Source organism: Oncorhynchus gorbuscha, linkage group LG14 (genome assembly GCF_021184085.1).
Source record: "Oncorhynchus gorbuscha isolate QuinsamMale2020 ecotype Even-year linkage group LG14, OgorEven_v1.0, whole genome shotgun sequence".
Taxonomy (NCBI): Eukaryota; Metazoa; Chordata; class Actinopteri; order Salmoniformes; family Salmonidae; genus Oncorhynchus; species Oncorhynchus gorbuscha.
Window position 1 is genome coordinate 8,237,827 of NC_060186.1, and position 12,547 is coordinate 8,250,373.

The 12,547-nt window shown below is 38.0% G+C and overlaps 1 protein-coding gene across 1 annotated transcript in view; it reads right to left on the reverse strand.

The window, feature by feature from the left end:
- LOC123994373 (decorin-like) overlaps positions 1–12,547 on the reverse strand; it is a 38,263-nt gene that overhangs the window by 11,237 nt on the left and 14,479 nt on the right. The window contains exon 3 of the mRNA XM_046296884.1: positions 5,467–5,579. Within this exon, the coding sequence (XP_046152840.1) occupies positions 5,467–5,579 (113 nt within the window). The remainder of the gene's footprint in view (positions 1–5,466; positions 5,580–12,547) is intronic.

The following is a 12,547-nucleotide window of genomic DNA, read 5'->3' on the forward strand; positions in this document are numbered from 1 at the left end:
AGCTTTTTCTATTTGAGATAGCTTTTTCTATTTGAGATTCCTTTTGAGATAGCTTTTTCTATTTGAGATTGCTTTTTCTATTTGAGATAGCTTTTTCTATTTGAGATAGCTTTTGCTATTTGAGATAGCTTTTTCTATTTGAGATAGCTTTTTCTATTTGAGATAGCTTTTTCTATTTGAGATTACTTTTTCTATTTGAGATTGCTTTTTCTATTTGAGATAGCTTTTTCTATTTGAGATTGCTTTTTCTATTTGAGATAGCTTTTTCTATTTGAGATTGCTTTTTCTATTTGAGATAGCTTTTTCTATTTGAGATTGCTTTTGAGATAGCTTTTTCTATTTGAGATAGCCTTTTCTTTTTCTTTGAGATAGCTTTTTCGATTTGAGATTGCTTTTGAGATAGCTTTTTCTATTTGAGATAGCTTTTTCTGATTGCTTTTGAGATAGCTTTTTCTATTTGAGATTGCTTTTGAGATAGCTTTTTCTATTTGAGATTTTTCTATTTGAGATAGCTTTTTCTATTTGAGATTAGCTTTTTCTATTTGAGATAGCTTTTTCTATTTGAGATAGCTTTTTCTATTTGAGATAGCTTTTTCTATTTGATAGATTTGAGATTGCTTTTTTGAGATAGCTTTTTCTATTTGAGATTGCTTTTGAGATAGCTTTTTCTATTTGAGATAGCTTTTTCTATTTGAGATTGCTTTTGAGATAGCTTTTTCTATTTGAGATAGCCTTTTCTATTTGAGATTGCTTTTGAGATAGCTTTTTCTATTTGAGATTGCTTTTGAGATAGCTTTTTCTATTTGAGATTGCCTTTTCTATTTGAGATAGCTTTTTCTATTTGAGATTGTTTTCTATTTGAGATAGCTTTTTCTATTTGAGATAGCTTTTTCTATTTGAGATAGCTTTTTCTATTTGAGATTGCTTTTGAGATAGCTTTTTCTATTTGAGATAACTTTTTCTATTTGAGATAGCTTTTTCTATTTGAGATAGCTTTTTCTATTTGAGATAGCTTTTTCTATTTGAGATTGCTTTTGAGATAGCTTTTTCTTGCTTTTTCTTTTCTTTTGAGATAGCTTTTTCTAGCTTTTTCTATTTGAGATAGCCTTTTCTATTTTTGCTATTTGAGATAGCTTTTTCTATTTGAGATAGCTTTTTCTATTTGAGATAGCTTTTTCTTTTGAGATAGCTTTTTCTATTTGAGATTGCTTTTGAGATAGCTTTTTCTATTTGAGATAGCTTTTTCTATTTGAGATTGCTTTTGAGATAGCTTTTTCTATTTTTCTTTTGAGATAGCTTTTTCTATTTGAGATAGCTTTTTCTATTTGAGATTGCTTTTGAGATAGCTTTTTCTATTTGAGATTCTTTTTCTATTTGAGATAGCTTTTTCTATTTGAGATTGCTTTTGAGATAGCTTTTTCTATTTGAGATAGCTTTTTCTATTTGAGATAGCTTTTTCTATTTGAGATTGCTTTTTCTATTTGAGATAGCTTTTTCTATTTGAGATTGCTTTTTCTATTTGAGATAGCTTTTTCTATTTGAGATTGCTTTTTCTTTTGAGATGCTTTTTCTATTTGAGATAGCTTTTTCTATTTGAGATTGCTTTTTCTATTTGAGATAGCTTTTTCTATTTGAGATTTGAGATAGCTTTTTTTTGAGATAGCTTTTTCTATTTGAGATTGCTTTTTTTTGAGATAGCTTTTTCTATTTGAGATTGCTTTTTCTATTTGAGATAGCTTTTTTTTTGAGATCTATTTGAGATTGCTTTTGAGATAGCTTTTTCTATTTGAGATAGCTTTTTCTATTTGAGATTGCTTTTGAGATAGCTTTTTCTATTTGAGATTGCTTTTGAGATAGCTTTTTCTATTTTTCTTTTTGAGATTGCTTTTGAGATAGCTTTTTCTATTTGAGATAGCTTTTTCTATTTGAGATTGCTTTTGAGATAGCTTTTTCTATTTGAGATTGCTTTTGAGATAGCTTTTTCTATTTGAGATTGCCTTTTCTATTTGAGATAGCTTTTTCTATTTGAAATTGCTTTTGAGATAGCTTTTTCTATTTGAGATAGCTTTTTCTATTTGATATAGCTTTTTCTATTTGAGATAGCTTTTTCTATTTGAGATAGCTTTTTCTATTTGAGATAGCTTTTTCTATTTGAGATAGCTTTTTCTATTTGAGATTGCTTTTGAGATAGCTTTTTCTATTTGAGATTGCTTTTGAGATAACTTTTTCTATTTGAGATAGCTTTTTCTATTTGAGATTGCTTTTGCGATAGCTTTTTCTATTTGAGATTGCTTTTGAGATAGCTTTTTCTATTTGAGATTGCTTTTGAGATAGCTTTTTCTATTTGAGATAGCTTTTTCTATTTGAGATTCCTTTTGAGATAGCTTTTTCTATTTGAGATTGCTTTTTCTATTTGAGATAGCTTTTTCTATTTGAGATAGCTTTTGCTATTTGAGATAGCTTTTTCTATTTGAGATAGCTTTTTCTATTTGAGATAGCTTTTTCTATTTGAGATTACTTTTTCTATTTGAGATTGCTTTTTCTATTTGAGATAGCTTTTTCTATTTGAGATTGCTTTTTCTATTTGAGATTGCTTTTTCTATTTGAGATAGCTTTTTCTATTTGAGATAGCTTTTTCTATTTGAGATTGCTTTTGAGATAGCTTTTTCTATTTGAGATAGCTTTTTCTATTTGAGATTGCTTTTGAGATAGCTTTTTCTATTTGAGATAGCTCGCTACATTATAATGCAATATATCACATTAGCAATGTGTTAATCTGAAATTTGTTTCGTCACTGGCTACTTTAATGTGGCTACAACTCCCCGTCGGTGTATGTGATCATTGTTATGTGTAAAATGAAGTAATTGAAGGCAGACTTTTTGTTATATCATAGTGAGGTTGCAAAAATTGCTTCACAAACAGACTGGACTATTTTAGGCTATTTTGTACTAGTCGACGAGCATCTTAAACACTTGACATCAACAAAATACGGTGTTTTAGCCCTATTGCAGACTGGTTGATTACATTTCCCAAGTATAGACTGACTCAATTGAACGTATCCAAGGTAACTGAAATGTGAGATTGTTTTTTAACATCTGTTCAGTAATCCCAACACACCCTTGGACCTAGTCTGAAAGAGCACAGGCGCCAGGGTTGTTGTGATTGGAGGCAATTTCGGAGAAATTTCGCAAGAGAAATTGCTGTGTCTCTAGTGGACCGTTCCTTACTCAAGGCTGCAGACGGGGGTGGAAGAATGGAGAATGCAGAGAATACAGCAAATTCCCCCTGGAGAGAACAACTAATGTACAGGGGTGGAAATAGTGTGGGCCATTTCACAGAGGTAGGCTATTTATTACAGGTCAGAAAGCTATACACGTGTAGAGAGGTCACGCGATGGCCCAGAGGAGAATAGTTTCCATGGCACATTGGTACCTGGATTCCTGTGGTTAAAACAAAAGTTTACAGTGCTGTTTCCTTTGGTAGACTATTTTTAGGATCTTTGATCCGAGTTAAACATGTTAGTTAAACATGTTAGTTAAACATGTTAGTGGTTTGGAATGTGATCAGGAAATCAGCACTCCAAAAAAGAGTATACACACACACACACACACACACACACACACACACACACACACACACACACACACACACACACACACACACACACACACACACACACACACACACACACACACACACACACACACACACACACACACACACACACACACACACACACACACACACACACACACACACACACACACACATTAAATGTTTAGTGGCCATATTGAGTGTTTAGTGGACATATTGAGTATTTAGTGTACATATTGAGTGTTTAGTGGAAATATCGAGTGTTTAGTGGACATATTAAGTGTTTAGTGGACATGTTGAGTATTTAATGGATATACATTTACATTAGATTTAAGTCATTTAGCAGACGCTCTTATCCAGAGCGACTTAAGTGTTTAGTGGACATATTGAGTGTCTAGTGGACATATTAAGTGTTTAGTGGACATATTAAGTGTTTAGTGGACATATTGAATATTTTGTGGATATACAGTATTAAGTGTTTAGTGGACATATTGAGTGTTTAGTGGACATACAGTATTAAGTGTTTAGTGGACATTTTGAGTGTTTAGTGGACATATTGAGTGTTTAGTGGACACATTGAGTTTTTAGTGGACAAATTGAGTGTTTAGTGGACATATTATGTGTTTAGTGGACATGTTGAGTGTTTAGTGGATATTTTGAGTGTTTAGTGGACAAATTGAGTGTTTAGTGGACATATTGAGTTTTTAGTGGATATATTGAGTGTTTAGTGGACATGTTGAGTGTTTTGTGGACATTTTGAGTGTTTAGTGGAGATATTTGAGTGTTTATTGGACATATTTGAGTGTTTAGTGGACATATTGAGTTTTTAGTGGACATATTGAGTGTTTAGGGGACATGTAAGTCGCTCTGGATAAGAGCGTCTGCTAAATGACTTAAATGTAAATGTAAATGTAAATGTTGAGTGTTTTGTGGACATTTTGAGTGTTTAGTGGACATATTTGAGTGTTTAGTGGACATATTGAGTTTTTAGTGGACATATTGAGTGTTTAGTGGACATGTTGAGTGTTTTGTGGACATTTTGAGTGTTTAGTGTACATATTTGAGTGTTTAGTGGACATATTGAGGGTTTAGTGGGCATACAGCATTAACTGTTTAGTGGACATATTGAGTGTTTGTGGACATATTGAGTGTTTAGTGGGCATACATCATTAAGTGTTTAGTGGACATATTGAGCGTTTAGTGGGCATACAGCATTAAGTGTTTAGTGGACATATTGCGTGTTTAGTGGAGATATTGAGTGTTTAGTGGACATATTGAGTGTTTAGTGGGCATACAGTATTAAGTGTTTAGTGGACATATTGAGTGTTTAGTGGACATATTGAGTGTTTGTGGACATATTGCGTGTTTAGTGGAGATATTGAGTGTTTAGTGGGCATACAGTATTAAGTGTTTAGTGGACATATTGAGTGTTTATTGGACATATTGAGTGTTTAGTGGGCATTTCAGTATTAAGTGTTTAGTGGACATATTGAGTGTTTAGTGGGCATACAGTATCAAGTGTTTAGTGGACATATTGAGTGTTTAGTGGACATATTGAGTGTTTAGTGGAGGGGACATATTGAGTGTTTAGTGGGCATACAGTATCAAGTGTTTAGTGGACATATTGAGTGTTTAGTGGACATATTGAGTGTTTAGTGGAGGGGACATATTGAGTTTTTGGTGGAGGGGACATGTTTAGAGGACATATTGAGTGTTTAGTGGAGGGGACAGTGTTTATTGAGTGTTTTGGACATATTGTGAGTGGGGACATGTTTAGTGGAGGGGACATATTGAGTTTTTGGTGGAGGGGACATGTTTAGAGGACATATTGAGTGTTTAGTGGAGGGGACATATTGAGTGGTAAACTCTTACTTGGAGTCCCTTGAGAGTCTTGAAGTCATTCTCCTTGATCTCAGTGATCTTGTTGTTCTGCAGGTCCAGCAGGGTGCTGTCTGCAGGGATCTCATCTGGAACACTCTTCAGCCCTGCAGAAGAAGAGGAAGGAGAGTAGAGATACTCACAGACCGAGACAAAACAGGAAGGAGAGGAGAGATACTTCTAGGCCAGTCCGTTGAAGCTAGTTTCATAGCTCCATGTGATTTTACCCTGCCATAAGCATTTGTGTGCATGATGAGGCACGACAAGGAGTGTGTGTGTATGTGTGTGAGAGATAGTGTGCACACTTGGCCGTGTGTATGGTATGTTTGTCCAGGTGATAGGAGATTTCCTGAGCTATGCAGCTGTGCCTTCACGTGCCAGTCGGAACAAGGAAACTAGGACATTTCAGACTTGCTAACTGGTTGTAGTTATACACGTGCCGCGTTCAACCAGTTAGCAAGTCAGAAATGTCAAAATGTTTAGCATGTCAACAGTGAATAACCCCAAAGAACCAATGATGATGATGTGTTTCATGGTAATAGTCCAGACATGAGTGATACCAGATACCCCATGAGTTAGCATTGAAACAATCTATGGCACACAGTGTGGAAATGGGACTCAAAATGAATTTCCGTCAATTTCAAGTGTCCACATACCTGGACACTGACCTCATTGCATTCAGTTTGGGTTGGAGAGTACATTGCATTATTTGGCACTGAGACAGTAAATGTCACCTGTCTATATGACTGGTAAACCAGAACCATATGTTCTGAGGGAGAACACTGAGGGAATTATGATGATGTATACACTATGTAGATGTATTGGGGTAAATTATGTATTTTTGTGTAATATGATTCTGTTCTATTCTGTTCTATTCTAACTTTTCTATTATATTCTGTTCTGTTCTGTTATATTCTATTCTATTGTGTTCTATTCTATTCTGTTTTATTCTATTACTTTCTATTCTATTGTGTTCTATTCCATTCTATTCTATTCTGTTGTGTTCTATTCCATTCCATTCTATTCTATTATTGCATATTCTACTCTATTCTATTCTATTCTATTCTATTCTATTCTATTCTGTTCTGTTCTATTCTATTCTATTCTATTCTATTCTATTAAATTCTATTGGTATTGTTTTAAATAGAGGGCGAACACAGAGAGCTACCACAAGTCATCAACACAATGTCTAAGGGTCAAGGTTCACATTGCTGGTTTCCATTCTAGAGGACGGCGGTTGTCTCTGGAATAAACTGTTTAGTTATTCAGGGCTTAAATGCTGTGTCTTTTAAACTCCACATATGCAGACACACTTTGGCTTAAAAGCTTTGAGCACGCCCCACTTACACAAACATTCTCTTCAGCTCAAACATTCTCTTCAGCTCAGATGGCTTTTCAGGGTAGTGGGTTATCAGTTTCTCCTACCCATATATTTTTTTTTTGTTTTTTTTTTTGCCCAAGCCCCACAATTCTCTACACAGCTGTCTGTAGGCTCTCACTGTGCGGCATATCACCACTGTGCTCCCTCTCTCCATCTCCCACTTAATATCTTCTCTCACTCCTCATGTCCTTCTCTCATATCCCTTCACCCTTTCATCACGTCTCTTGCTCATCTACTTGCTCCCTTTTCCATCCATCACCTTCTCTCTCTCTCCTCTCATTACATCTCCATCTCCTCCCTCCACCTCAATCCATTGTTGTTATTCTCTCTCTCTCTCTCTCTCTCTCTAGCAGCGTGAGGTGAACCACATGGTGTTCTGTCAGTCAGAGGACCCTGGGACTATACCCCTCCCTCTGCAACTGGATCCTGGACTTCCTGACGGGCCGCCCCCAGGTGGTAAGGGTAGGTAACAACACATACGCCACGCTGATCTTCAACACAGGGACCCCTCAGGGGTGCGTGCTCAGCCCCCTCCTGTACTCCCTGTTCACTCATGACTGCATGGCCAGGCACGACTTCAACACCATCATGACATTTTCCAGTGATACAACAGTGTTGTAGGCCTTATCACTGACAACAATGAGACAGCGTATAGGGAGGAGGCTAGAGACCTGGCCGTGTGGTGCCAGGACAACAACCTCTCCTTCAACGTGATCACGACAAAGGAGATGATTGTGGACTACAGGAAAAAGAGGACCGAGCACACTCCCATTCTCATCGATGGGGCTGCAGTGAAGCAGATTGAGAGGTTCCTTGGTGTCCACATCACCAACAAACTAACATGGTCCAAACACACCATGACAGTCGTGAAGCGGGCACAACAAAGCCTATTCCCCCTCAGGAGACTGAAAAGATTTGTCATGAGTCCTCAGATCCTCAAAAGGTTCTACAGCTGCACCATCGAGAGCATCCTGACTGGTTGCATCACTGCCTGGTATGGCAACTGCTCGGCCTCCGACCGCAAGGCACTACAGAGGGTAGTGCTGAACGGCCCAGTACATCACTGGGGCCAAGCTTCCTGCCATCCAGGACCACTATACCAGGCAGTGTCAGAGGAAGGCCCTAAAAATTGTCAAAGACTCCAGCCACCCTAGTCATAGACTATTCTCTCTGCTACCACATGGCAAGCGGTACCGGAGCGCCAAGTCTAGGTCCAAGAGGCTTCTAAACAGCTTCTACCCCCAAGCCATAAGACTCCTGAACATCTAGTCAAATGGCTACCCAGACTATTCACGTTGCCTCCCCCCTACCCTACCCTCCCGTCTCCACACCACTGCCACTCTGTTGTCATCTATGCATAGTCACTTTAATTAACTCTACGTACATGTACATACTACCTCAACTAACTGGTGCTCCCGCACATTGACCGGCACTCACATTGCTTGTTACTTTTATCTGTTATTCTTATCCGTATTTCTTTAAACTGCACTGTCGGTTAGGTGCTCGATAGTAAGCATTTCACTGTAAGGTTGTATTCGGCACATGTGACTCATACAATTTGATTTGATTTGATTGGAATCTTCCCCAAAAATATATGAAGTGAATTAGTTTGTTCAAACTTGGGAGCATTTCCATAGCAATGTCACGGGTAAAATGGCTGGTCAGATCGTCTCAGTGCTCTGCAGATTATTCATTTAAGAAAGTCGGCTTGGCTGATACATACAGTAAGTCAGTGCGAGAAACCAGAGGTTGAGATAGTACGCTCTGTTCTTGTTGAGATACTGGCACGGTAACATGACCTCTTGACAAGTGGCAGATTAGAAAAATAGGAGCTGAATGCCAACATAGTCCCTTTATTGTAGCAATTTCAAAGCCAAATGAATGTGATATCAAGCATATGATTTCACTGGCCTCTCGCCCTCATGCTTTCAGCACATCCAAGAATTAATTGCAACGTTTATACAATTTCCAGCCCTGCAATCCTTTATTTGGGGGGTGTACTGTAACTTTCTCTCCTTGTGAGGGGAAGGTCTGTTCAGTCATTATGGGTCTGATTGTCCCTTAGTTGAGCGTGAGTTTTCCATTATGTTGTCCATTCACAGCAGCACAGTGTAGCTACGTCTGTCAGCAACACTAGTAATGACTCAGTTCAGTTAGAGCATTGGGAAAAAGAAGGGCTTCTGTCATCCACAGCACCTGTTGACACATAGGGATCCATTAAATCAAACTCTCCTAGATAGGATAGTTCAAGGGAACTGGGAACATTATATCCCTGTCGGATGAAGGTCTTTGACAACTGTAACATCAGCCTGTTTTTAATCTAAACCTTAATGAAACTGAGCATTTTTTTATGAAGAGCCTGGTGTTCATTAAACCTAATTTCCTAACTCAGAAAGAAAGGAAGATGTTTTCATGGTACACCACCAGGGTTGGGGAGTAGCAGATTACATGTAATCCATTATGTTACCAGCAAAAATATAGTAATTAGATTATATATACTTTTGAAAAACTAGATGATTACTTTAAGGATTACTTTTGAATTCAGAAAGGATATTTGAAAAAAAACATCTTTGACATTTCTCTGTTTTCTCAATGACATTTAAATCAGCATTGAAAAAAGGATAAAGTTTAAGTTTGTTCCACCTGAGTGAGTCAGAGACCGCTATGACGACACACCAAATGTGTTTGATGGATCGTGGGAAAAGAGCAGGAAAAGGTTTGTAGGCAACATCCCAAGATATGTCTTCCAATGGTGCGACTGCTGTCGGCATCCAAAGATTATCTAACTTGAATAAACGCCTGGAGGTAAGGATGACAGCAGTGGTTTAGTCCACGGCGATACGGATATCACTTATTATTGATATCTACACAGCGCATTGATGTGAATCACACTGCTGCTCTCTCATTTAGCTATTTGCACCATACGGATTGTGGCTGTTGTGGATGGCTGTTCACAAATCTAAATGTGTATTTGAACTCAATAATGTTTGAATTCAAGAAGTTTAAACTGTCTATCAATCATTGTTTTTGAAACCAGTGGACAGCCAGTGAAAAATGTGTTCTTGCAAACAGCTGCATAGTGTGGATCCAAGACTGAGGAATAAATGTGGGTGCATTTATTTCTCAATCTAATTCATGCTGAATTGTTTAAATAAATCCATAGGCCTAATCGACACATGCTCAAACTTGCACACGTATGATATACTTAAAGGGGCAGTCTATAGTTGCTACATCCATTTTTGGACTTATAAATTATATATACAGTTATGTCCATTGATTTTTGAAGAATATAACTTGTAAATGCCTCATGAGCTTAGTTCAACTGTCACACTCCATCAGAACCAAGAATATAAGCTTGTTTAACTCCAATGTTTGTAAACATTATACCATGGATAAAACATTTTTTTAAATATTAATCTGAGAGTGGTTATATCACTCCAGGCCCATCTCTCAGCTTTTAACCAAAACAGAGGCGGGGCAGCCGTTTTGTTATTGTTTCATCAGTGGATTTACCCTTTAAACAGCTGCATATTATCAAGATATCAAAGTGTCACCAACAATAAGGTAAACATATTTAAACATTTGCCTATTGCAAATGCAGCATATGACATTCATTTTTTACATGTAAATAGCACTTTTCAGTAGTGCTCAAAGCATGACATTCCATGAGTGCAGCATTTATTTTTCAACTCTAATCTATGAGCCCAATTAGTCCTCCATAACAACAAAATGATAAACAACAGAGTAGGGCTGGCTAATAAGTCCTTAGTTTAGGGGTTATGCTCAGGTAAAACTATTTGGCTCATCTATAATTCCATATTTCCAAGTCCTATTCTTAACGATCAAGGGGTATAACATTTATTGGAATGACTGGAATTCTGATAGACTTTGGTTTTTAATATAAAGATATAATTTAATCATATTATTATTTTTTGTAGGAGAAAGCAATGGGTTAGAAGAAGCCAACATAACCAACCCATAAAGTAAAAATTAAGATCCATCTATGGCCCGTTATGTAAACTTTAACACTGATTTATCCTGCAATAGATGATGTTCAATTGGTAACATACATTTTTACATTATTCTAATGCCTCTTAAGGGGAAAGTAATCTAAAAGTAACATAATGTAATCAGATTACGTTACTGAGTTTGGGTAATTCAAAAGTTACGTTACTGATTATAATTTTGGAGAAGTAATTAGTAATTGTAATGGATTACATTTAGAATGTAACCTGCCCAACCCTGTACACCTCAATGCCTGTCGAGTAATTGCCAAAAGTATTTTTTAAATAAATGTACTGTAACTACGTCAGGTGAACGTCTAGACTACTAGCCTCTGCCCTACTTCCCGCTTCATCTCTGCACATACACATTTGATAACTGTAGCACACACTGCCAGCTGGACACCTGCAACTGTAAAAGGGGGTGACATTGGATGGAAAGCAAACCAATCCAATCCAGCCCCCTCCCCTCCCAGGCCTGTATGTGTGCCAGCAGGTCTGGGGAACAGATGCAGACTCCAGGCCAGAGGGGCCGGTGCCAGAGATGACGATCCAACTCTGGGGCTCCTGGGAGACGTTCAGCGCTAACAGGACCCAGTGAGGTAATGGAACCAGCCCTTTCCTGATCATCAGTCTCTCCATCTGTCTGTCGGAGTTGTTCTGTCTGTCTGTCTGGCTGCGTGGGTCAGTCTGTGTCTTTCTCTGTCCCTCTATCTCCTTCTCTTTCACAGGTCTCTGTCTCTTTCTGTCTGTCTTTCTCTTCCTCCACGGGAACTCACAGTTTCCTTGATTTCCCTCCTCTCTTTCTCTGTCCCTCTCCCTCCTTCTCTTTCACAGGTCTCTGTCTCTTTCTCTTTCTCTGTCTCTTTCTTTCTTCTCTCTCTCCTCTCTGTGCATACATCCCAGTCCATCTGTATCTCTCACTCTGTCTTTGTCTGTCTCTTTCTTTCTTCTCTCTCTCCTCTCTGTGCATACATCCCAGTCCATCTGTATCTCTCACTCTGTCTTTGTCCGTCTCTTACTGCAGAGCAGTAGTCCTAGAGATGAGTCAGGCCAAAGCATAAGGGTGAATGAAGCAAATAAACAGGATCATCTAACAAACAATTAAGAGGATCAAGTAAATCATTTTAACTGCGTGGAAACAGAGCGCCAGGCTAATTCGTGGCAGAGTTCATTTGCCTCCGGAGGGGATGGAGAAAGGAGCGATCTGACGGAGAAAAAAAACACGCTTTAGAACATTGGGCTCGTTAAACCGGGGTGAGTTCAAGACTTTCCCAAGCCCCGCTAACCTTTTATATCCCTGCGTCTGCAAAAACAATTAGGAAAATTAGACAAAGGCCAAAGTCACGGCAAAACTATGTCATCGTCGCAGAAGAGCGTGAAATTCACTGCATCTGAGAGCGTTTAAAGTGGTCAGGCTGGGGCGATATTCTTTTAGGCCAATTAACGAGCTGATGATGGGTAGATCAAACGCCAGACACTCTTTGAACATTTCTCTGAGGTCCCCAGATGGAGGGAACATCTCTTTGGGAACCAGGAAGATGTATCTTGTAAACTAAGGGACTGCCTCAGTTAGACGAGAGAGGGAGAGAAGAGCTGATGAAACAGGTTGTCTGTATTACAAATTGACCTCAGCTCATGAAAGCACATTGAATCACAGAAGTACATACTGTTATGATATTAAATATAATTT